Below are 25766 nucleotides of genomic sequence, written 5' to 3'. Positions count from 1 at the left end.
AGAATTATTAATCACTGAAATACAGTCACTGACAGACGAGGTACAACGTGTATTGACTGATCTGCCATCACCAAACATCAAGGTTTAAAATGCTACAATGCTGTTTAAAGAAGCATATAGAATATTCACTAAATCGCATTTGCGACACTTCACATGATATTTCCCAAGAGGCATATAATTTTACAGTGTTAGCCATGGAAATAAATGAGTAAATCTGGTAATGATAACCTTCATGGGTTAACTGAATTGCAGTCCCAATTGGTAATTCTAACAGCTAATCACTTTAACTATTGACATCCAACTAAGGATTGTTCATTTCTGTAAATCTTTCCAATAGATGTAGTCCATTAGATTAAAAAAAAAGAAGATTAAGTGAACCATTTATTAGATCACCTATATCAATGCAAATAGAGATATTATTCTCTACCTAGAGATTTTGATCTGGATCTATAGTTCATTAGGTATTTTTTAAGACGTCTCCCCTTACCTGTAACCATGCAGATAAATTTAGCATCACATCCCTCAGACACAGCCCTGGCTTTCAACGTTGTCTCAAAACATGGCTGTGTCTCCTCAGTCAGCTGGGAGATAATGTTGCAAAATGTGGTCCTATCAAAAATGGAACAAGGACTTCTGTGAGTTATGTACGTCTAAAAAAAAAAAAGTATAAAATGATCACACCTGGCCCTAAATCTCTGAGCGAATGGGCGGCTCCAAGAAATGATTTCACCGTGTCTCCAGAATGTTGTACATTGATATTATCATAAGTCATATATCAATTTGAATAAATTGATAGGCCATAGAAAGGGAAAATCTGCTTGCACCATGTTATGTAAATCACCAATGGAATGAAGCGGAACATAAAATGTGATAATAGTGACACACACAATAAGGCTTATTTTCATGTATCTTTTTGAAAAAGTCTGAACCATATTACATAGTGAATGCATATGTTTTGCATAAAAATAAATGGTGATGTATCCCCCAGAAACCCCACTGTGCAAGAACGCAGATTATAGAGCAGTGTATTACCTTCCAGATGTGTATTGCGAGTACCGACTGGTGCTGGAGCGACTGATAGAAGCAGCAAGTTTAGGCACATTTAGGAGACAATAAGCAGAAAAGCATTAGAAGAGCAGAAAAATAGCTGGTAGTAACAACGGATTAGGTTGAATGCAATTTATCACATTTTTTCTTCGCTCCAAAGCAGTAATGCTTCAATGCAACATAGGATATTAACACAGATGTAGGGGAAAGCAATAGAACTTATGTGATTTATTGACTAGTTATTGAAAGCCTGGTATCTCTGACTTCATTTTTAACTAGTGATAAACAAAACCAAAATTTTGAGGAGGATACTTAGAACTTGCTCAACTGAGCACAGACTTATGGGTATACAACACAGGCAGCAAAATTAAGTTTTATGGTTTTAGTGTAAGTTTCAGGTGTATGGGAAAAAAAAATGGGCATTGATCCAGGGTGTAACAACATGGAATGTTTTTGTGTGTGTGCCAAAAAAAAAAATAATTGTAATGTTTTAAATTACTTCCTTTATTACATAAAGGCAATATGAGATGAAATTACATAAAAGACTCCTGTAAACCCTTTAACCCTAGACATGTATCCAACCACATCGCAAAAAACACCAAACTGTCCCCTTTAACTATTAGAAACTTTGGGTCTTCAACAAAGTAAGCTAGCCACATCTTACAGTGAATGCATACCTGGAAATTTAGCTTATTTGCCCAAAATGCTATGGGTAAAGTAGATGATAACCAGCTTCTGTGTCAGACATTTATTTCTGGTTAAGTGAGTGGGTAGCATTGTCTATTTACCAATCCCTTTTTTATCACATAAACATAAAACCATGTGTGGCTAGATATGCCTCTCAGGCCTGCTCCTGTGCCCTCCTAAATCCCATATGGAGTGTTGTACAGGGGAGACATTCCAGGCAACATTCTCTGCACGTTCCTGGCCATGATTATAAGCTCATGCATACACACAGAACCCTAATTTGTTATCTCACAAAGGGTCCAGTCAGGGCCGGCCTTTGGGGTGTGCGACCTGTGCGACCGCACAGGGCGCCACACTCCAGGGGGCGCCGCCGCCGCGGGGTCCTCCTCCGCAACCGCCACAGGGTCCTCCGCCGCCGCCACGGGGTCCTCCGCCCCCTCTGCACCTAAATGAAAACATTGTTGGTTTTTTTTGTTGTTGGTTTTTTTTAACTTTATTTAACAACCTCCATGTTAAATAAAGTTTTTTTTTAACTTTATTTAACATGGAGGATGCTAAATAAAGTTAAAAAAAACCAACAACAAAAAAAACCAACAATGTTTTCATTTATGTCCCTGGCAGGGGCGCCGAGCGGTTGCTCGTGAAGTTCTCAGCAACCGCTCGACGCCTCTTACTCTCCGTGACTCCGTCGCGGTGCCGGCGCTCAACATGAAATGCCGGCAGGACTCCTCAAGGTAAGTTAGGATAAGGAGAAGTATGGAGAGCGGGGGGATAGTTTGAAGGAAGAGGCAGAGGGGGGGTAGTTTGAAGGGGCAGAGGGGGGTAGTTTGAAGGGGCAGAGGGGGGGTAGTTTGAAGGGGCAGAGGGGGGGTAGTTTGAAGGGGCAGAGGGGGGTAGTTTGAAGGGGCAGAGAGGGGAGTAGTTTGAAGGGGCAGAGAGGGGAGTAGTTTGAAGGGGCAGAGAGGGGAGTAGTTTGAAGGGGCATAGGGGGATAGTTTGAAGGGGCAGGGGGGTAGTTTGAAGGGGCAGAGGGGGGGTAGTTTGAAGGGGCAGATGGGGGTTAGTGAGGGGGCGCACCAGAGGAGTAGTTCGCACAGGGCGCCGGAACACCTAAGGCCGGCTCTGGGTCCAGTAGTATCTTTATCCAGCTCTAATGCAAGCAGAAGCAAATAATACTACTAAAATAGGCCAACATGTATTACGACATGCACCTCCACTCGGAAAGCACTTCACTAAACAAATTAAGCATTTTTTATTAATAACATATAGTCATAGTAACATGCTAGTGGACATTTTGTCAACTAGGTTCTGGTTGTAATTGCATCTAAGACACCCTACCATTATTTGAAATAGTAGAAATAAAGCCCTTTGCAAGTAAGAGGGTTTATATACCACAAACAGACTGTTTTGAGTATAATGGCAGATGAGGTCACTCCAGCACTGGGACACCCCAGCTGGTGTACTGATATTTCTACAAATGGTTCACAACACCTAATTCAACTTGTGATTATTAATCATAAAAAAAGAAGTTGAAATGACCAGCTAGTACTGGCAATACATGAGGAGGTGAGAAAAAAGAAGGATGTGAGGGGAGTTTGTTCTGTTCCTGGCCTCTCCCCACATTGCAGTGTAATTTGTCCCATGAGCTTGGCCTTGTCGCATGATGATTCTATGTAACGCTGGCTGCCAAATCTAACAGAACACTTGCTATTTCTAAATCAGTCACCTCGAATAACCAAAGGAGACCAGGAGACGAAATTAACACTGTCACTTCCAAAACCACAAATGTCCAGTTTGGTATAATATGACCAACAAAGCTGGGGAATTTGTATAATGTGACAAAATATAATTTGTAAGTTTAGGTTTAATCACTGAAGCGGGTATTTAGTAACTATGTGGCATTTATAGCAATGCCATTCACGAAGTCTGTTCAAAGGCGGGGTTGAATTGGAACTGCGTTATATATTCTTTCATCAGGGGTGATATTTTAGGAATTTCCTTGCTATAACTGTGTATTGTACAGAGACAACCATACTCTTGGTGTTAGGGAAGCTCACTGAGGTTAGCTCTTCTCTATTTATGCATAATTCATATTTAGTGGAATATTTAATCAAATTACCTGACAATTCAAACCCGGGGTCTGGCCTGGCCACAATCAGTTCAGGCTTTGCCAGACCTGGCTCATCAACCCGTGTCTCAGTGGCTACTAAGTAAACCTTGTTAATATCCTAATTATACTACATAAACCACATATAATTGAAATAAGGCTAAGATCTAAACCCAACAAAAAAGAAATAAACCAAATGTAATATTACCAGCTTCTTGTTAATTGACTCACTAGACTAACCGCAAAACTTCTGATGTTATGTGAGGTCAGGTCCGGTATTCTTGTATTCTCATAGTGCCAAGACCCCCTGTGTCTTTTACTAGAATAACATATGCAACTTCCCAACATAACATTTGTGTTAACGGTCACTTGCGTCTTACTGATTACTGGTTATGTATGCCTGAAAGACATCCAAGGAGCATAATTCCAGTGTAAAAAGATTTGGCCCTTGTGCCTCAAAAAATGAGTAGACAAAAAACTTGCCTAATGTTGTGCTTTGGTCAGAGAAGTGTTCAGAAAAAGCTTTTCATTTTTGTGCCATCAGACAGGGATGGAGCATATTAGTCCTTTGGCACAATTAATTTCCCCCAAGTCTGAATCTCAAAAAGAATACTTATATTATCAGCTTACATTAATCACGATGTACAGATTTGCCAAAATAGGTAATTCTGAAATTGTAGAAAAAAGGGCCACCAATATCAATGTTATTACGAACATTATAAAAATTTACCCTTGAAATATTGTAAACAAAATCACCTTACCTGTTCTCAGGCCTGACGTTCAGCAAGTAACTCCGACTGTCTGCCCGTGGACTATACACGGACCCATTACTGTCTTCACTTTCACTTGCACTTCCATTGCTGCTCCCAAGGGAGTCATAATACCTGCCATTTCCATTGGCAATGCGGCTCATGGGTCTTCGCGTGCCCATTATTTATCCTTTTCTTTATGTTCCTCTGTTTGGTCAACTAATGACTCAGCCGCCTGCGACTTCTATACAGAGGTGTAAGAAGATGCTGCACGTCTATCCCTGGGGCGCAGAACCTGGAGAGAGAAAGTTAAAGACATCTTGAACAAATTCAGAGATGATATTTTTTCCCCTTACTCATTAGAGGAAAAAAACTTTATAGCATGCAAAAATGCTATAATAGATTCTTGATGGCTTCCTCATATCTCATCACATCCACCTCTTATATGATATTCCCTCATGTTCCATTCATCCCAATGATTTTCATCTTGTATCTCCATCACCCCCAATAACCACACAAAAAGTACTGTAATTGTCTTGGTGTGATTAGCCGCTTGGTAGTTTATTTTCTGTCTTTTAAAGAAACAAGTTGTCTTGGGTTCCCTAACTTTTCTCTATACCCAAAGGAGGCAAGTGAAGGATTTTGTGAACCAGCTCCTACCAAGTTAAAATGGCTGTTGACAAACTTGAGGCAACATTGAAGAATTAGCCTTACAACTAGACTATTTTTATTCTTATTTTATTTTTATTCCTAAACTGTTGCAAAGATTAAAGTATATATAGACCAATCCTGTGAATTGTCCTTATAGCCGATGTTAATACAGCAGATATACATAAAGGAATAATGTATGATACATCTATCCCCTAATGCACATGCTCTAAAACATATGTACCAAAGAAACTAATTAAAACACATAGGCCGACATCCATATCCAATCAAATGTCAACTTAAAGTACAAATACAATCTCCTTTTACCCTAAAAGATATTGCATGGAAAATAATTTGCATATGTTTTATATATATGGGGCCATAATACAAAATACTTGTTGGAAACATTTTAAAATTAGTAAAAATGAATCACAAATTAAAAAGTAATAGTTCCATGAACAGGTCTGGCATGCGTCTTAGTGAATGCACGGTGAATTTTGATGATGTACAATATATCAACTTAATGTGTGTTAACGCTGTGTACATAGATGGTGGATAGTCTTTATTTAGAGTTCAATTACTTACCTTTTTAGACCACATTCTGGAATAAACAGTTGCTATTTTAGTACTAGACTGTCTAATGAATTGCTATCTGTCCCAAAGCTGGACATGTCTATAGCTTACTAATGAAGTTAACACCATTAAGGCACCTTAAGGTACTAGTAGTAAAGTAATAATTAGGAGGCTGACATAAACAACCATACCTTACTTATTGCTAGTACTATTTGTATTTTCATTGTTAATATTTGTCTACTATCCGCTGTTAGGGGTTGTGTATCCATTATTATAAATCACTTTATTTTTACTTTTCTTTTAGCTTTATAATTCAATATGCTAAAACCAAAGATTGGTTCTTATACTACTTATAAGGAGTATGTTTATGCTACAATTCCATCATATAAATACTAAATTAAATACTAAACTAAAATATGTAATCCACTTTTACCATCAAATTAAATTCACACCTTAATTTATACCTTATTTACTGTACAGTTCGTGTTTCATACTTTGTTGTTTACACTTTTACTACTACTAATACAAAGTAGTTATAACAATACATTATAAGCTTTATAAGGGATTTATAAGGGATTATATTCATAATCATAATTGTTTATATAATCACTTCTATTTTTTCAACATAGTTTTCAATTCTTCACAGTTTTCAAAATGCTGATACACATATACATTTATTTTAAAATCAATATAAGTTAATTTACATTAATAGAGCTTGAGACAATCTTAATTCAATCATTCAATAAACATATACATCAAAGCTTATATTTTTGCCCCCTCCAAATTTAGATAATGAGTGTTGACTTCTATATATTTAGTTATGTTGAATTTTAATATAAAACTGGTTAGTTTGTCTCAACTAGTGCCATACTTCTTGGTCATTATTATCCTAGCAACCTGGCGATCTGAATGTGTATGCCTTCTATGCTTTTCGGGTTGTGCGCTACCCTATTTTGTATAAATCCTGGTACAAAGTTTCAATGTATCACGAGGTGGCCACGTGGGTGCTGTAATTGAGGTCTGTGCTACAAAAGCCCAGATCAATTTTGTAGCTTGGAGGAATGATTAGGAGTTCCATAACCCAGGACACTGAGGCAGCTTGGTGGGACAGCTGGACAGTGCAAGAAAAAAAGGGGGAAAAAAGGGATGCACATATGACAACTGACACTATTAAGTGCACCTCTACAAACACTGCTCATATCAATTCACAGCAGAACACTCAGTAGGAGTATTTATATACCCTCCTTTCTTGTTTGTCACAAACTGCGTTTCAATTGTTATCTCAAGCTTTCCCCAGTGTGCTGATTCACTCTATATTGCTCTTTTGTGTTTCTAATTATTTATTATTTTATTTCCATATTATCATAATAATTGTGAAAAAAATATTTTTAGAAATAGAAGGTGTCACTCTCACCAAATAATACCATTCTCAGCTACAATTTAACAATTTAAATATTATTTGTACTACAAAAATTCTATAATATATATTATTATTACTACTATTATTATTATTATTGTTATTATTACAGGACTGTTTGTGTTGACCCTGCTTCTTGTCAGTTCCATTTTTCTCATTTTTCGCAACAGGCTGTCTCATTGTCTCCTTCCAGTAATTGCATTTGCTTTCTACTTCGAAATCCTCTTGCACTTGTAATCTGCAAGCCATTTCTTGGGTATGGTTGCATTTGTGGTAATGGCAAAGTTCAGTCTAGTATAAGATAAAAAGAAAGCTGTAGCCATTGTTGCATCTTATTTTTCAGAATCTTGTTTTCCCCCTTTCCAAATATGAAAGCAACAGGGGTATCTGAAATGACATCCAACCATATATTTAGGCAGCATTCCTCCTTGGATGTGTCCTTTCTGCACTCATTCAATGAGATATCTATAGCATGCCATTTGCTGATTGCTGTCAGCCTGCTCCTGCTTGGATTCTCCAAACATTAGGTCATATTTTCTCCAAGGTTGTACACACACCGAACTGAACATCAAGAATACTGCATATGAGAAGCATTCTAAGGGTCGTGGATCTCATGTGCTTTCTTCTGTATGTATACAAAAACCTTGCTATTTTCTCTATTTTTATTAGCAGATTATTCAGACAGTGCCAATGTATTCCTCAACGCTATACAGGAAAAATGGGAAGAGTAAACATTTTGAAATTCAGGAAAAACCTCTAGAATAAAACAATACAGTAGAATGACAGGTGACCAAAGTGTAATACTGGATCTCTATAATGAGGGAGTTCCATGGAAAAAAATCTTTTTGTTCATAAAGCATAAAATACCTTGCATCCCCTTTTGTTCCTATAATCGCTATTTACCTACAGACGGGGAGGCTATCATTGTTCTCAGATGTGATATTTTGGATAACACCACACATAGATGAGAGGTATGGGCCCCTCAGGGCCCTGGAGCAATTGTCCTGAGAGTCAAGGTGTTTGTCTGGTAGATCAGCTCTCTACAAAAAAAATCTCTGTTTTAGAAAACATAACCATTTTTATCTGCCAGATCCCTCTATGCTCAGAGATCACTCAGGTGTCAAATGCTGGACAACAGGGGGCAGGTTCTGTTGCACCTCTGGAACTGCAGCTTCTCCTTAAGGTGCTTTTTATTTATTTTTTGTATGTTTGAAGAATGCATATCCAAGTACATACAAAGTGTTTTCATATACCGTACTTTTATTCAGGGTGCTCCCTGGGACACTGGAGTGCCCTTTTAAGAACCAAGACTCATCGCATAGTGCAAATAACAAGGTCCTACCATATGTAATGCATCCCTTAAACTGGTGGTTTAAATATAAAGCAATCTAGTAACAAGAACTTGAAAAAGGTTCAACAGCAGTAGTGCTCTGGGAAGAACTACTGGAAAGCCAGTGTTCCACGTGCCCCTGGTAGTGTGGATGCACAGATCCATCTGTTCTATGTGGTTACAACAGTGGGTCTAAGCACTTTATTATTGCCACCCTAGGACTTAGTAGGTCCTAGGGTGGGTATGTTAGGATGTTTGTATAACATAATTATCTCACCTTCATAAATTAAGGTATATAGTTTTTTTTACATGCTTTAATTTTGGAAAATGCACCTTACTGGCATAGCTGGGAACTCTCAGGGTTTGACCTTGAGTTTCAGGGTTTTTGCCCCAATCTCAGGGTGAAGGGCTAAAATCTCAGGGTCACACAGCCTGGAGCTGATTCCTTCCAATTCTACACTGCCAGGATCATATCTTAGACGCCGAATTGGTGCTTGTGCTTCTTTGAATGCAGGTGACTCAATTAATTATATCTTTAAATAATGACAAGTCAAGGTTTCCAGGAGGGCTAGTATTAGATCCATTTGGGAAACTTATTTGGCAAGTCACTACTTAAAGGGCTAAAATTTCCAGAATCTCAGGGTCAGAGTTCCCAGGTATGCTGACTGGAGGTAGGTATTGTAAACATCACATAAAGCTATGAAGGAACATACAGAAATGGCCGTGGAGCATAACAGCAGAGTACACAACAACAATGATATACTGTCACATCACATGATGCTTAAACTCTGAAGAAGATGACAGATGGTCAACATCTTTTGGCTGTTGGCATGCTCAAAACATGTGAGAGTGATTTCACCACAAAACACCTCTACATGACAGCAACATGTATATGATTCAGAACCAAGATCACATGGGCCTTTTGTAGGGTTTCATACCTGGCTTGCTTGGATAAGTGTTTAATAATGCCTCTGCTATCCCCTTCATTTTAAGCGGAGGCGCTTTCCATCACATTTACCCCACCACAACTTATGTTGTGTGTGCTTCATGTACTGCTCCAAGCCTCGAGCAGTAATTCAGTATCTAACCTAATGCTTATGACTCCCAGCTATCCATGAGTGGTTATCTGAGCACTTATATCATTACATTACATTTATTTATATAATGCCAACAAATTCTTTAGGACTGTACTCTGTCCTGGGATTTGTTTAAAGGCTGTTTAGTACAGTGTGCACTTGCTCTAATGGATCCATGTATACATTTATAGAGGTACAAATTTCCATGGGAAAAGCAGGTCTTCTGGCTTTCATGGTGGATGTTGGTCAGTCTTTAACAATGTCTCTGGTACCAACATACAAATACCATTGTATTACATTGTATTACATGTTTCCTTTTCTTTGGCACTGGAGTGGTTACTTTCAGGACCACAATATGTACTAATTGATCACATAGTACTCCAGCATTTTAAGCAATAGAACTGAATGTATTAATTTATGCCAGCAATCAAAGGCAGTATTCCCCTTAGTAAGACACACTGTGCTTAGCCTCAAACTCCATTCCCCAAAGAATGAAGATAAACCAAGGTTTTACCATATTAATAATATATTGCCAAAGTGAAAGTGTTTGATCTGCAAGTCATAGCCTTTATGTTAATCTCGGGATGGGGGTAAGTGAGCAGGGACACACAGTCTCTCTTAATATTCTACAGTAATTTTTACTTTCTCTTCTAGCAGACCTTGTTGAAATTCATGGTAAATCGCATGGTGAATTCATGGTAAAATTCTCGGTGACCCAGGTAATGCTGAGCTAGCATGTGTTTCTATGGAAATGCTTTTAGGATGATTGCAATATTGTTTGCAATAAATCTGTCACTAGCAATTTAATAGCAATCCTAGTATAGACTGCAATGGAAGCAAACTGGATTAAACAAAAACAAGTTACATGTTTCCATTGCAGTCTATGGGAAGATTGTCATAGAATTATTTTTGGGAATTGAATTCAGCCCTTTGTTTGTTACTGAGCTTAATGTCTCAAATGCTGTTCACTTCAGAAAGTGTACAACTCAAGGTGGGATTATAGCCTTGAAGACCAAATTTGGCATACTATGATCTCTGCACCTGGAAATCATTGAACCCCTTAGGAACCCTGTGTACCATATTCTTCCACCCAAAACAAAGGTGTCATGATGACCATTAGGACATAATAGTATGTCTTGCTATTTTTTCTTCATCTGGGGAGATCATGGTGTTTGCTGACAGCTTGGGCTAGCCCCTGTCAGCAGGCATGAGCTGACATCTCCAATGCAACGGTGCTCGGTTATCCTGCTGATATGCTTCCATTTTGAGATTCTATTTTTAATGGGGTTAATACCTACCTTGCTCTGGACTTCAAAGTATGAAAATATATTGGCTTCATGTGGAAACCAGTTCATTAGAACCCAAGAGGCTATAAGAAATGGCGACATCCACAAATGTGAAATATGGGGCAAGCCTGTGAATTTAAACCAATACCCACATGCAGAAAAGTGATGGCAATCACTTGTGAAAAGACCAGCCAAAAGACCTATTACTATAATGCAGAAATATGGTAGATGGTAGAAAGCACATTATTTGCTTGGGGGGCACCTTATCGGGACCATACCAGGCTCTGTCCCCACACGCTGTAAGCATAACGTAATTGTGCACCTACCCTTTAACATCTGTGTCCATTCTTCCTAATTTTATTGCTACTTCATGACTTATTGCCATTTCTCTAGGACTTTAAATGGAACTTGTGAATGACTGTACACACTATAACTATAACCTTAGATACAGATAGGCTTAGATACAAATGATAGTGTCCCTGACTAACTAATTAAGCCTATAAAGTTCATGTCCAAGTTGTGGGCCACTGAACACAGCTGGATGATGGTTCTTTGCTTAGAAACACGTGTGCAGTACATTATAGTAGTGTGTAGTTCATATGTGTAATGACCAGGCAACTTGCAGACACATAGAGCTCCACGGGAACAATCAGATCGTTCTTTCACTCAGCCAGAAAGGCTTTATTAGAGGCAACAAAGCAACAGCTGAAGAAGTAACCTGATTTGGGAGCGACATTTTAATAAGATAACTTATTGGGTGATTAGCACTTTAAAATAGAATTTTGTTTAGAAAAAGTATTGATGGGACTGTATACATACCAAGGCTTGTGTTATTATGTCATTTAATCCCTTGTTATGTATGTCTCTTTCATTGCCAACTGTTGAGCAGCAAACAGAGGGTGCTTCTGATAGTAGGCTCCCTGAGAACGTTCATTTCAATATACAATTTCATTCTGAGAATACCGTTTTGTTTTTATGGGTTAAAACATAAAAAGTAAAACGCAATAACACAAAAAGCAAATATAGCTTTTCCCCCTGTATTACAAATGACATAAACCTGAGGTTTAACTCGAATACTCCCAATCCTTGTCTGTAATTACAAAAGTCTAGGGCACACCTAGCCATAAATATATATTTGTTTCAATTACCCAGACTATGCCTTTCAATTGCGGAGCCGTCCAAAGCCCACCATTCCTCAATGGAACCAAAAGGCTAGATAGCAAGCTCAGGAGCAGGGTTCTCTTCTCCTGATGTATCTGTATGTATTAATCTATATTTGTTATGTGTGTTAACTGCCCCGTTTAAATTGTAAAGCGCTGTATAATATGTTGGCGCTTAATCAATAAAATATAATAAATATTATTATTATTATTAACATGCAAAATGACATTACCAGTAAATCACCAAAAGACAGCAGCACAAGTCAAAATGAATTCATTATAAAGGTGATAACATACAAACTGAAACTGCAGAAGGGAAAATACCAGAGGCACAGGAGTATGACTCAATGTTTTGGCATTTAGCCTTTTAATCAGTTGAAAAAGCGATAATGGGGTAGAGGGGCATGTTGGCCAGCATAATTCATGTTTTAGAAGCCGTCACGCAAACTGTTGGATTCTGTGGTCTTATGTCATTTGAAACCTTAACAATTATATAAAAGGGGCATCCAATCATCCTAGGTTAAACATAGAGTCTAAAAAATACAAAGGTATTCTGTTAGTAGTAGTATTAGTACTATTGAGTATTTAGTTGCTACATAAGGTCTTTGTAATGAGGAATCAAAGGATTAAATAATGTCCAAAAGTTGATACACTTCAGACATTCTCAAGATGTTTTATTTTGCATTCTATCAATGTTGTTTTCATGGTACAATAAACCCCAATTTCCTCTCTATACTCAGTTAAAACTAATGTCAGAATATTTATACACCTTTTTTTATAATTATACATATACAATTTCTAGAATTGACAGGGCACGCAGATCCAATGCTAACATCATTATTATACATGGACATATATGCAGCATAGTTGACACACAGGTACAACGTGAATGGGAAAGTAAGCAAAAATATAATCAAAAAGTATTTTTAGCCATACCTACATACTAAAATTCACAAATATATTTCTGTAAGAAAAGTAGGCTTTTTCATCCTGGCAGGTTAAAATAAGTTAAATATTAATCTCTATGATTAAATAACTTCTAAATATATCTATATAACAACTTATCTATCTGATAATAACAAGCAACATGAAATGTATAAATAGCTACAAAATATATTATGTGTACTGGTATCCTAGTAGATACTAATATCTATTACAATATTGAAAAGGATAAATGTTAGATCTTGTTGTGAGTAACAGTCACAAGCTTCTGGTTCGCAATCCATATCATCTCAATTTCTTCTGTGGTGGAATTCAAGCACTAATGACTGTACCTCATCAAAAGATGATGATTATCTGACACATCCAAGCCAGACCAACTACACTGATCAAAGTGCAAAATTAGATTCTTAACTGGTTGACAAAAAAAAAAAACTCACGAAATAATGGGTTTGGATGCTAATAACTATTACAACGGTAAAATATAAGAGCAACTTACTAGTGTAGTTCAGAAACACTGCCTGAAGACACAAACCAAACACTGCCAACAACACTGTCGACAACATAGCAATGTATAAAAGCCATATGTTATACACACTGTCTAACAGTAAGAAATCTACCTATTATGTAGAAACGCAACCTGCAACTGGTTTGATCAACAGCCAGCTTTTATGATAGTACCACCACTCTTCACCAGTATGCAAATAAGAGCTATCACCAATTGCAAAGCATTCTTTTGCGCTTATTCGTTTAACAGATCTGTAGCATGCTACCCAATGCTTCATGCGGGGCAGTCCCGATTTTGCCACTCTGTCCCGCTGTGTTCCCCTTTTCAGGACAGAGGTAGAGCTCAGAAGGACTCAGGAGCGCAATCTCATGATCTAGATTTTATTCTCCAGTACCTGGGACACCAGAGAATGTATACTGCGCATGAGCAGACTTGTGCACATGCACATTTGCGCTGCCTCCCAAAGGTTCTATACACCCTATAAGTTTGTGTAAAAAAAACACATGCAGTCTTTAACAACAAATCAATAAAATACATTTAGTTGCTGGCACATTCAGACTTGAACAAAAACACTGTTTTGTTATCCTCGAATATTTTTTTTTCTCCAACTTTCTCAAAAGTTGAAGAGCAGCTCAAACAGTGCAGCCAATAATTTCACATGGATTGGAAAGATTCCTAAAAGTGGGACAATGCTATTTTTGGGACTCCAAGTATCTGTACCCTCTCCCTCTGCTACTCCCTTTAAGATAGCAGGAAATTGTCCTTATGGGGACAGACCCACACAGGCTTAACAGACTATATTTAGTTTACTTAACAACAATTTTAATCACATAAACCAAACTATGTGACAGCCGTTTAGGAATGTTAAAATATTGTTATGAATTATTTACTTGCGGTTCTGCAAACCTCAACAAATTAATTCAGTAGAAGAAAGGCTTATCAAAAATCCATACCAGAACATTTGTAGTTAATCAAGGCCCACTTCAATGTCCAAAAAAACATAGAGCGCCAATTATAAGGTTGATAATAAGTAATAGGCAGCCATTGTTAACCCAGGTGCTGATGCCTTTAACTCCTATCAAGCAGAGTGTATCCCGGCTATCATTCTACTTGGTATAAACTAAAATTGCCATCACAACCCATCTTTGTCTGTCCTTTAAGCTGTTATGGTCTGCAGACTTGTTCTGCCTGGTCTGTACTGAGACCACTTATTAGAGAGTGGCAGATACTGTTACTCTACCTCCTGTGGACTGCAACTCCCATTTTGCTCAGTGGCCCTCTGGTTGTCATGCGAGATGATGCAGACTATCAGTCTCATCATGCTCAGTAAGTATTTGGCCGTTGTGCCAGCAATTGTAACCAGGTCAGCCCAAAGTTTAAATACATATTTGCTAAACCAAAGGAAAAGCAGTGAGTGTCAGTGCTTACCTTGCAGAAAGAGTAGATCATCAGCTCCTTTGACAAGGAAAGTAGATGAACTCCAGTGGATGTGGGTAAATATTGTGTGTTTGCCTATCCTTCTGTCTGAACTGATTCTTGTCTGCCCCCAGCCAAGTCCCCAGGAGCAGCTGTCACTCACAGCACAAGCTGCCCACCTGCTATTTATAGACATCTCCGCATAGGGCCGGTCATATTTTCCAGGAGGACTTCTTTACTGTGTGAACGACTGGGTGCTACTGGGGGAGGGAGTGCTAGAACTGGGACATACGTAACATGTTTTGGTAGCTACCTTTTGTTTACAGCAGTAATATCAAACATACTAAGCTGCTGTGTCAGACAGAGTAACAGTACTTCAGCTTTTAGCATTAGTACCCACTGTATCGATGTACTGATTACAGCCAAACTAACACCTGTAAAACTCAAGTTTTCAATGTCACAATACTGTATCCATGGTACACAAAATTAAAGTATGACTTCTTTCGTTATACATTTCTTAATGATTGCCATAAAAGTGCCATCCATTTCTATCTATTGGTATTACCCTCTATGCTACCTGAACATGGTATTCTCGACTCGTATTTACTTGTATTCAGTGATGCCCACATAACCCCCCCACACACACACACACACACTACCACACTACCCCACTAAAATGCACTAACAGCTGGAAAATCATCACAGGGCAACTGTCAGATGAAAAAAGGGCAATATCTAAAATCCAGGATATATACACCCCACAACAGTTACATAGCCCTAATACTTTTGACCAGTACTGGAGTTGTGAGTCAGCAGAGGGCTCACACAAATTACTCCATACTCTATGTTCTAACACTTAGTGATAGATCAAAGCCATCTGGCCAGAGCCAACTGTAATGAAGGTTCAGAAAGTTATCCTTGGCAAGTCTTGCTTGAAATGACACTCCAGAAAGCATATGCGCTTTAATGCAAATGATAGCTTCATGTTCCCTTTAAAATGTTATGTTGTCCATTGTCAAAATGTTGCAAAATCTCCACAAATGCCCCTTTCCCAAACACTCATCACAATACCCTTAGGAGGTGTGTTTCCCCGCACATCATATACTCACCCCCAGACAGCTCCAACGCTAGCTCAGGCAACCCTGGCTCACATTTGAAAAATGCTTCAATTTATTTAAATGGTAGCACTTTACTGCAACTGATTGACTGCTTGAAGCAGAATAGTTGGAACATGAAGCTGTCTCTTCTGTGCCAGGTAAGTGGTTTATTTTATTCTTTTTTTGTGTTTCTGAAGAATGTATATTAAAGTATACACAGGGTGCTTAAAATTGAATTCTTCTTTTATAGTGGCTGTCAGGGACAGTAAACTATCCCTTTAGGGGGCCCCCATCCATTACGGAAAAATAATCAGTTATATACCGATCAGCCATTATGAACATTAGCCTAATATTGTGTAGGTCCCCCTTTTTCTGCCAGAACAGCCCTGACACACAGAGACATGGACTCCACAAGACCTCTGAAGGTGTGCTGTGGTATCTGGCACCAAGACATTAGCAGCAGACAGGGCCGGCCCTATATCTTTTTTTGTTTTTTTGTTTTGAAGCGGAGGAGAGAGAGAGGGGCACCGAGTGGTTTTCGCTTACCCGCTCGGCGCCCCTCTCTCTCTCTCTCCTCTGCGGCGAGTCTCCCTGTTCGGTCCCGGTGCCGGCTTGTAATGCAGAGCGCCGGAAGTGACGTCAATTTCCGGCGCTCAGCATTACAAGCCGGCACCGTGGCAGAGCAGGGAGACTCGCCGCAGGACTGTTTAAAGGTAAGTACGGGGGGGGGGGGGTCGTAGATTATGGCGTCGGCGAAGTTTAAATGCCCCTCCCGGCATCGGCGGGGGGGGCGGCGTTTTAAACTTCGCCCCAGGCGGCGTTAAGTCTTCGGCCGGCCCTGGCAGCAGATCATTTAAGTCCTGTAGGTTGTGAGGTGTGGCCTCCATGGATGCATCCTGGTGCCATGTGTTCTCCAGGTACGCAATCCACACACAACACGTGATGTAAAATAAAACATGGTTTATCAGATCAGGCTACCTTCTTCCATTGCTCCATGGTCCAGTTTTTATGTTCACGTGACCATTGTAGGAGCTATTGACAGTGGACAGGGGTCAGCATAGGCACCCGGACTGGTCTGTGGCTACGCAGCCCCATACACAACAAATGCCTTTCTATCAGAACCAGAAGTTACTTTTTCAGCAATTTGAGCTACAGTAGCTCGTTTATTGGATTTGACCAAACAGACCTGCCTTCTCCCCCCACATGCATCAATGACCCTTGGTCGCCCATGACCCTGTTGCCAGTTCACTGCTTTTCCTTCCTTGGACCACGAATATATCCCACCCACTGACAGGTGCCATGAGAACAAGATTTTGTTACTTTTGATATAGTATTATTTAATATTGTTCTGTACTTGACACTGTCCTTACACCTTTACATTTTCTTAAATAAAACTGCAGTGAATATTTATTATTTATAGCAATAGCTGTGTAATCAAAACATACAAAATGCAAGCTCGTTTTATTCTTCACAGAATCACTTTGCTTAGTATGTAAACCACAGCTTTTGATTTGCCTATCTGGGTTAAAGTTCCTCATAATTAGCAAATTCACATGACCCCTGCATTTATGTTCACAAGCATTATCTGTAAATGACAGGCAGAGGTAATAATTGCTTTCAGAGAAGGTGGCACTTTGCTCACTTTTATATGAACAAGGTTGTTCTTGTGGGTTTCTACGTTAAATATGTAAGTGTGTGTGATCTGCAAAACCACAGCATGACCGCTTTATTTCCAGGTATTATGACGGTTATAAACAACATGTACCACTGACTGAATTACCAGAATGGCAGAGTGATGTGGTTTTTGAACACTGAGCTATTGGACCCCAAGTTACTCTAATTCTTCTAATTTTCTCTCTGATCTGCTGTTCTCCATGTGGTTACAACGTATTTGGAATTTAAGGCCCCCAGACAGCATTTCTACCTGGACTGCAATGTGTATTTATATTACAAGCACAATGTATGTTTGTTAATGCCCATTGTTGTCCTGATATTGTAAGGCATTGTTGTCCTGATTTAGATTGCAGTTCATGTTTCCGAGCACAAAGGTCACCACTTTTAACAGAGTACATTTAAAAATATAAAATTACAAAATAAAGACTTTAAATCTCTCTATTCCCTAAAAGTAGTATTTCTGCTTTCTATATAAAAATGATCTTAACTGCAAACACTTTACAATGAAAGCTTTCTTATTCTATTTTATTAAAATCTCAGATCCAGTATACAGATCTTACAAACCACTTGCCAAAGCAAACTGCTTTCAAATAGTTTCCATGTAGGCTTATCTATATCCATGGAAATAAACAGCTTTATATGCCCACGCTAGAAGTTAGTAACAACTTCCGATATTACCCCTGCTTGATTTGCAAAGCTTTTTGATTTTGACAATGCTGCATCCCCAATGTTGAAAATATGCACTTGTCAGTTAATAATAGAATGTATGGGCAACACCAACAGTCTGTAATTAAGAGAAGAACCTACCTGCTGATACTTATGTAAGGTGGGGATTTACTATGTGGGACCATCCATCAACTCAATGGACCCCCCATGATAAATAAGCACAGCTTGAAAGCAACCAACCAATATTCAAGGTGGGAATGTGGGGGAGAACACCAGTGGCAGACCTTGGGGGATCTCGAAGCAATAAATATAATGCAAACTGACAGCTCCATACCTGCAGAGTAAGGGGAAAGTCTGGCCACTCATGTTCCTTAGCCAGGAACATTAAAGAGACTTTGAGACAAATCAACAGGTGCAATTAAAATACCGGTAATAACATCTTGCCAAATAATAACATCTAACATGGCAAAATCGCCAGTGCCTTTGGTTATCAGTCTCATAGAAATTAAATGTATCTTCCAGTGATTTTAACTTAGTATGAATTTATTAGGGATATTGGATCATGCGCTACTTGCAGCAAGTGCCAAACAGTTATAATATTCTCAAGCTTTGAATCTCCTGAGGCGTTCAAATATTTCAACCATGCAGAAGGAGTGAATGGTCAGACTGACCCCTTTGTTCTTTCAAGATCTATTAACTGTTGCTGGCAGGAATGTGCTGTTAAATGAGTCTGTTTTAGATTACGAGATGATCATTTCTTTGAAGAAAAAAAATAAAAATCAGTGCTTACACTGATTGTTTTTAGTCATGATCTTTAGTATCTGTATTATTGTACATGTACAATTCTTCTACATCTAATTAAAAAAAGTCACAAAATCCATTGAAGTAAAGATTTGTTTACGTGAAATCATGTATTTGGCTCACCACAGAGATTATGATTGTTTTCAGTAGATGAAAGCATATGTGCATTAGCCAATAGGTCCAATATTTTCTGCAGACTAGCTTCCCTTTAAAGCATTTCCGTGGCAGCCTCCTCCTCTGCTGCTTAACTTAAATCCTGATAACAAAAGAACCGAAAAAGATTGAACCAATATAGGTATAAGCATGACCATTTATGGTACTACTGCAATCCTTAAGAAAACCATAAATAGGTCTCTTTGCAGTATAACAGATTGAACAGTTATCATATCCAATTGTTGGAATCAAAAGTTGCAGTCAAATAAAATACAATATTATGTATGCATCGTCCTATAGCTTGCAAAACAAAAGAAAAAATAACATTCACAAACAAAAGGTTGGTGGAAGTGAGGCAGATTACTGTAAACCTCCATTATTCACCTTTTAATATCTTGTCCTAGATTATTTGGCAAATCTGTCCTATGTTTAATGGTACATGCATGGAAGGTCCTAAGTAACGTGAAGGGCAATGTAAGCACTGCCTTTCCTCCTTCTCACTGTGATCATGAACTGGAGATAGGGGACAGTAAGAAACAATGATCCATATTTTAGTATGGTGGGGTTAAAAAAAAATAACTAAAAAAAAAAATAGAAAACTCAAAATAATTGAAATTGTTATATAGGAATATAGGGTGGTTTCTAAATTAGGGCAAATTAACAAATACATTGTTTTTATTTATTTATATATTTATTTATTTTTTTCATAAAAATAAGGTATTACATGTATGAATATGTTTTTTTAATGGTCATATATATATATGTATATATTTTATTTGAAAATTAGTTTGGTCCCTTAAGGGGTTAAACCACGTGAAGGTTATATACAACTAAGAAGGAAGCAGTCTCTTAGTGTGTAGACACCTGTCAAGAGAAAGTTTCAAAGCAAGAAAAGCTCCCTGGTCTTCCTTAGCACTGGGGCACACTTCTGATTTGCACTGCTACATTTTGCTTACCTTATGTTTGACTACGAAATCTATGGTTAGTTAGGAAGTGGCTAATCTTAGTCTGCTTTGCAGGAGTAAGCGTTTGGTGAATGCTTATAGGGACAACGTGTCCTAATGTAACCTGTTCCTGTAAAGCCTGGCTGTTCACTGCCAAACTACCATCATGCCCAGCACCTTCAATGCATTTTATTCGACATGCTTCTCACTCTAGCAGTAAGATTATTAACCATCCCGACTAAACACAGAACTAGACACCTACACGTGTTTCGTGTAAAATCTACATGTATGTACATTATTTACTATATATGTAATAACTTTGCCAAGGGTTTGGAGAAAAAAAAACGTTTTGTTTTAGATACTTTTACTATTTGGTTTGGAATTAACAGGGTACAAACCAATCGCTGACACATGTCTGTTGATATCCTTAATCGTTTGGTCATAGCTTCTACACTACAGTTTCCAGTGACTTCACAAGCTTCCTGTTTGTGCGGGTGTTGTTGCTATTTTCAAATTGGAGAAACTTAAGTTTTTGTTAAAAAAAGAAGACTCATAGCTCCCCAAAATATTTTTTTGACCTTTTTCAAGCAGTGAGAACATCCGTATCATATAAGAGCACTAAACATTAACTATTTTGCTAATTTTTGGAATTCCTGATTTGGTAAACTTGTTGCAAGTTTTACTGAAGTAATTCCACTGAAACACATTTCAATTACCGCCCAATCACCGTGCTCTGTAGGGTATGGGATCCTCTGTGCCATCAGAGTCAGCAATGTCATTTGGCCATTTTATACCACCCCTTACAACTTGTTGAAGAGATAATTCATTTTGATTAATTATAGCACATTTTACAGGGAATTTATATTTAATATAACCTATTTGACTTTGCTGTGGCAATGTAACACATCTCAATGCAAACAGTTTCTACCCATAATATATTGTTCACGCAGAAGATTCTAACAAATTATACTCCCACATCACCATTGGTACCAACCAGCCCACGTAACTATTTGATTATGTTACTGTCATTGATATGAGATTTTATTTATCCTAGATATTTGTGCTTATACGTTGTATTTGTACGTCCTTAGTTTATTTGGGTTAGACTGCATGAATCTAGGTAGAAGCTTGGTAGGCAATATCAGAGGTATAAATTATATTTTTAGAAAGAAAGTGAGGTAGTGAGGTATTATGAGTCAAAACAGCCAACACATATGCAATGTGAGAATGGTCACCTAGTTACTTTTTAAGTAACAGTAATTGTAGAGTATCATAATTTTAGGTGTAACTTATTTTACTTTTTCTTTCTTTTTAGATAGTTTTTTTTTTTTTATAAAAATATAATTACGATTGACTCGGGGCTTAAATGTTTTATGTTTTTTTTGTCAAGGATACTTAACTGTTGTTAAGGGATGTTGTTTCCCCTTTAGCTGTTATTTGATATTGTGTTAGTAAAGGGTAAGTGACATGCTGTTTACTGAATTCTTCTAGGCTGTCATGTGTGTCTATAGGTTTCGCACTGAGGTGGTCATTTATTGCAGCATCCATCTAAAAAGTTAGATAACAATTGAGGAAGCTGGGAAACCATGTTAGAAAAAGGAGCAATTACTAGACAGATCTATGAATGAAAGATATATAAAGTATTTGATTTGCTTTCCTCGGTATTTGCCCCTCAATGTGACCACCTTTTGTGAGACTTTTGGTCTCAGTTTACTGCTGCGATCCCTGCTAATCTTCAATGTGATGAACATTCACATAAACTGTGAGGCCCTGGCTTTCTCAATGTAACTGGCTTACTTCTCATTGTACACTTGGATTACTTTACAACCCTGCTGATCATTGTAGTGTCTATAGACAGCCTGAAAAAGTAACCTTAGTGGATAGAAGGAGAACATATGATGCATTCCTGCCCTAGTTTCGGATGGAGATGAGAACACTGACATGGAGTAAATGAAAAGTGCAGTTTTTAAATATCGTTTGCCATCAGCACAAATCACAGGCAGTTATGGAGTGTGTCTACCCTGTCAGCACGGACATCCACTATATGGACAAAAGTATTGGGACATCTGACATTACTCCAACAGGGACTTTGATGACACATCAGATTTCAAAGGCATAAACATTAACCCCTTAAGGACAATGAGTGGTCCCTAAACCCATTGAAAACAATGCATTTTGAGCCTGTACCTGTACGGACTTTGTCATTAAGGGGTTAATGTGAAGTTGATCCCCTTTGCAGCTATAACAGCTTCCACTGTTCTGCGAGGGCTTTCCACAACATCTGGGAGTGTTTCTGAAAGAATGACTGAAAGAAGGAAACTGAAACTATAGAAATTATTTTACACTAAACATATCTTCAAAGAAAATGATTTGCATGTCATGTCACACTGTTTTAGTTATCCAGATATCCTTATTTGTGTAAATTTGATTAAGTGGCTCATTTTATTGGCCGTACATTAACTAGTAAACAGAAATCAGTGTATTCCATATTTTGAGTACTGAAGGAATGCTCAGTGGTATACATTATCCACAAAGTGAACAGTGAACCTTTTCTTTTGTCCAGAATTCACAAAAAGTCATTTCTTAGCATCTACAATAAGATGAGATGTCATTTAGTACATGATAGACAGAGAACAGTTTAGTTTTAGATTCTGTTTATTATCATTTTCTCCTAGTAACAGGGTAAGGATACTTTCCATATTACTACTCTGGTAAGATTACCCAAAGTTGCCCATTTTGTTCCCTCTTCCATTGTTGTCCTTCCTATTTTTAGTTCTTCGCTACCTAAAAATATACATAGTAGTCTTAAAACATTAATAATGAAAGCAGCAATGACTCATTTATAGTAAGTTTACAGACAGTTTTAGCCCCTCTTAGCCTTTTCTTCTTAAGAAAACAGAGTACTTGCATATGGATGTAAACCCACAAGAACCTTTATTTTTACCAGGTTCTTATCCAAAGCATCATGTCTGGGTGCTGTGGGTGACATCCCCCACCCTACTGTTTGCCCTCCTGCTTTTTTTCCCCCAAACACCTCATCCATTTAGCTCCTGTCTTTTGAGCCCCACTCATTTTTCATCCAGTTTACCCTCATCGCTCACCTCTTGGTTTCTTTGGCCTGAACACTGCTTAGGACTTTGGTAGGCTTGGACCTTGATAAACTGCATGTCGTCATAAATTAGACTTGGCTGCAGCTGGTCATCTGACTTGCCTCCCTACCGATCAGTGACCAGTTCTACTCTACTGGGCCCAGACTTCATGCCTCACAAAGGACAATGTTAAGAAGGTAAAATTCTACTTTACATTGAACCAGAAGGGGCTCCCTACGGTTCATTGAGTTTTACACATTAAACACATACAGTTAAAAAAACAGTTTTGTATAAAAAGTCACCTTGTTTTTGTATACATGGGCACTCTGCTGTTAACATTGACACAACTTGCAAAATCCCTACTAAACATATTTTAAGAACTAAAAAGGCAGAACTAAAATTAATTTGATGCAACATCTCCATAAAATAATAATAATAATAAAAGTTCCTGGTAACAATGTAATTGTTCTTTTTTCAGATTTAGAGGATTTAAATATAAAGGTATGCAACTATGTCTTTCCAACAAGACAATAACATAGTATGTACTGACCTGAAATGGAAAACAATTAAATAACAATATTAATATATATATATATATATATATAAAATTAACAGCAATCAAATTCCTATCATGCCCAGGCATACCCAGATTCCAGGAGGCACTCGCAGACTTGGCATGATAGGAGTATGATTGCCCTATCTACCCCTTCTCACTCCCTTCTGCCCTATCTACCCCTTCTCACTCTCTTCTCCCTCCCTTCTCCCTATCTATCCCCTATCCCCCGTCTCACTCCCTTATCCCTATCTACCCCCTCCTAACTATCTACCCTCTCCCTCTTTGAAGTTCACTTACCTTTCAGGAGTCCTGCGGTGGTGGTGCAAGGCCTCTGTCTCCCAGCTCTGCCACTGTTTTGGACAGTATAGAGTGATGGGAGTTATGATGTACTTTACCAATCCACACACTTACCAATCCACACACTTACCAATCCACACACATAGTGTGTGCAAAAACGCCCATAATAATGCCAATTCAGCCACACGGCTTTGGCGTTTTACTGCATTTTTGGGCTCTGTGGCAGTTTTTCAAAATCACAGCATGTTGACACTCTATGTACTGAGGGTAGAGATAACAAAAACACATGGAAACAGCATTGCAGATATTGATCAACTGAATAAGACATACAAATCCTGTACTCAAATCATTTACACATATTCATTAATGCATTCTCACAAATTAATTAATTCATACTGTCCCTCATTCAGACAATTCATCCACACATTAATTCATAATCCCACTCATTCAGACAATTCATCCACACATTAATTCATAATCCCACTCATTCAGACAATTCATCCACACATTAATTCATACTCTCACTCATTCACACAATTCATCCGCACATTAATTCATAGTCTCCCTCATTCAGACAATTCATCCACACATTAATCCTTTCATTCTCTCACTCATTCACAATTCATCCACACATTAATCATTTCATTCTCTCACTCATTCACACAATTAATCCACACATTAATTTTGGTTCGTTCATACTATCTCTAACCTTTCTTTATTCCTGAGGTCAAGGGTCTGTTTATACAGGTCTCAGGCCTCCTGGTGTGAGCAGCTTCAGCCGCTTTGCGATGGGGCAGTTACCGATTAACGTTTTAAACCGGCCCAAAATAAAGGGAGTGTGAGGTCTGTCTCAGTTGGTTTAGGTCTTTTTTACTAAATGCTTCTAAAGATGATAAATAGATAATATAATATGATTTTTTTTTTTTTTAAATGCATACTTGAGTTTGTCAGGTGAGACAACCCCATTAGATAAAACATCATAATATACCATTAATAGTTATCGCTAAGCAAAACTTATACCAAATGCAAAAACACATGGCAGAAGAGCAGTGATTAGTGCATGGACTATTAACTACCTGCCACCATGTTGCCCATATGCTGGCAGCAGATCTATTATTTGATCAGTTTGTTAACATGCAGGAATAAAAGTGTCCCATTCTTGATAACTATCAGATAACACCCACATAAATTGAAAAACACATATTTTAGTAATTTACTTTTTTTTATATAAAAATGGGCTGTTAGATTTAATGGACTACAACTCCCATGACATTCAACAAGCATAAAGATAAGAATCATTGGAGTTGTAGTGCACAACAGTTGCCACTCCAGATGTGTGAAAAGGGTGCAATATATTCTTTATCACTAGATTTTTTTTTTATAAAGTATTTTGGAAAGTTACCTTCATGAGCTTCTATATGCAATCTATACACATGTACATCTAAATGTATCTGCTACCTTTTTAATTTGTTTTCATGTGCATGGAAATTATGTAAGCTGTTTATAGGGCTAAATATAATTACAGCAAAATGATGACAATTATCCT

At 38.0% G+C, this 25766-nt stretch overlaps 1 protein-coding gene across 2 annotated transcripts in view; it reads right to left on the bottom strand.

The window, feature by feature from the left end:
* ALPK3 (alpha kinase 3) overlaps positions 1–15121 on the bottom strand; it is a 45708-nt gene extending 30587 nt beyond the window's left edge. The window contains exons 1-4 of one of the 2 annotated variants that reach the window (XM_053462547.1): positions 14956–15121; positions 4603–4885; positions 1033–1074; positions 488–609 (exon numbers count right to left, since the gene is read on the bottom strand). In XM_053462547.1, coding sequence (XP_053318522.1) covers positions 488–609; positions 1033–1074; positions 4603–4772 — 334 coding nt within the window. In that variant the 5' untranslated portion in view covers positions 4773–4885; positions 14956–15121. The remainder of the gene's footprint in view (positions 1–487; positions 610–1032; positions 1075–4602; positions 4886–14955) is intronic. The other variant, XM_053462548.1, reaches the window with a different exon arrangement.
* Positions 15122–25766: the final 10645 nt, after the last annotated feature.

Source organism: Spea bombifrons, chromosome 4, assembly GCF_027358695.1.
Source record: "Spea bombifrons isolate aSpeBom1 chromosome 4, aSpeBom1.2.pri, whole genome shotgun sequence".
In the NCBI taxonomy this organism is placed as follows: Eukaryota; Metazoa; Chordata; class Amphibia; order Anura; family Pelobatidae; genus Spea; species Spea bombifrons.
This window is presented reverse-complemented; position numbering and strand designations above follow the sequence as displayed.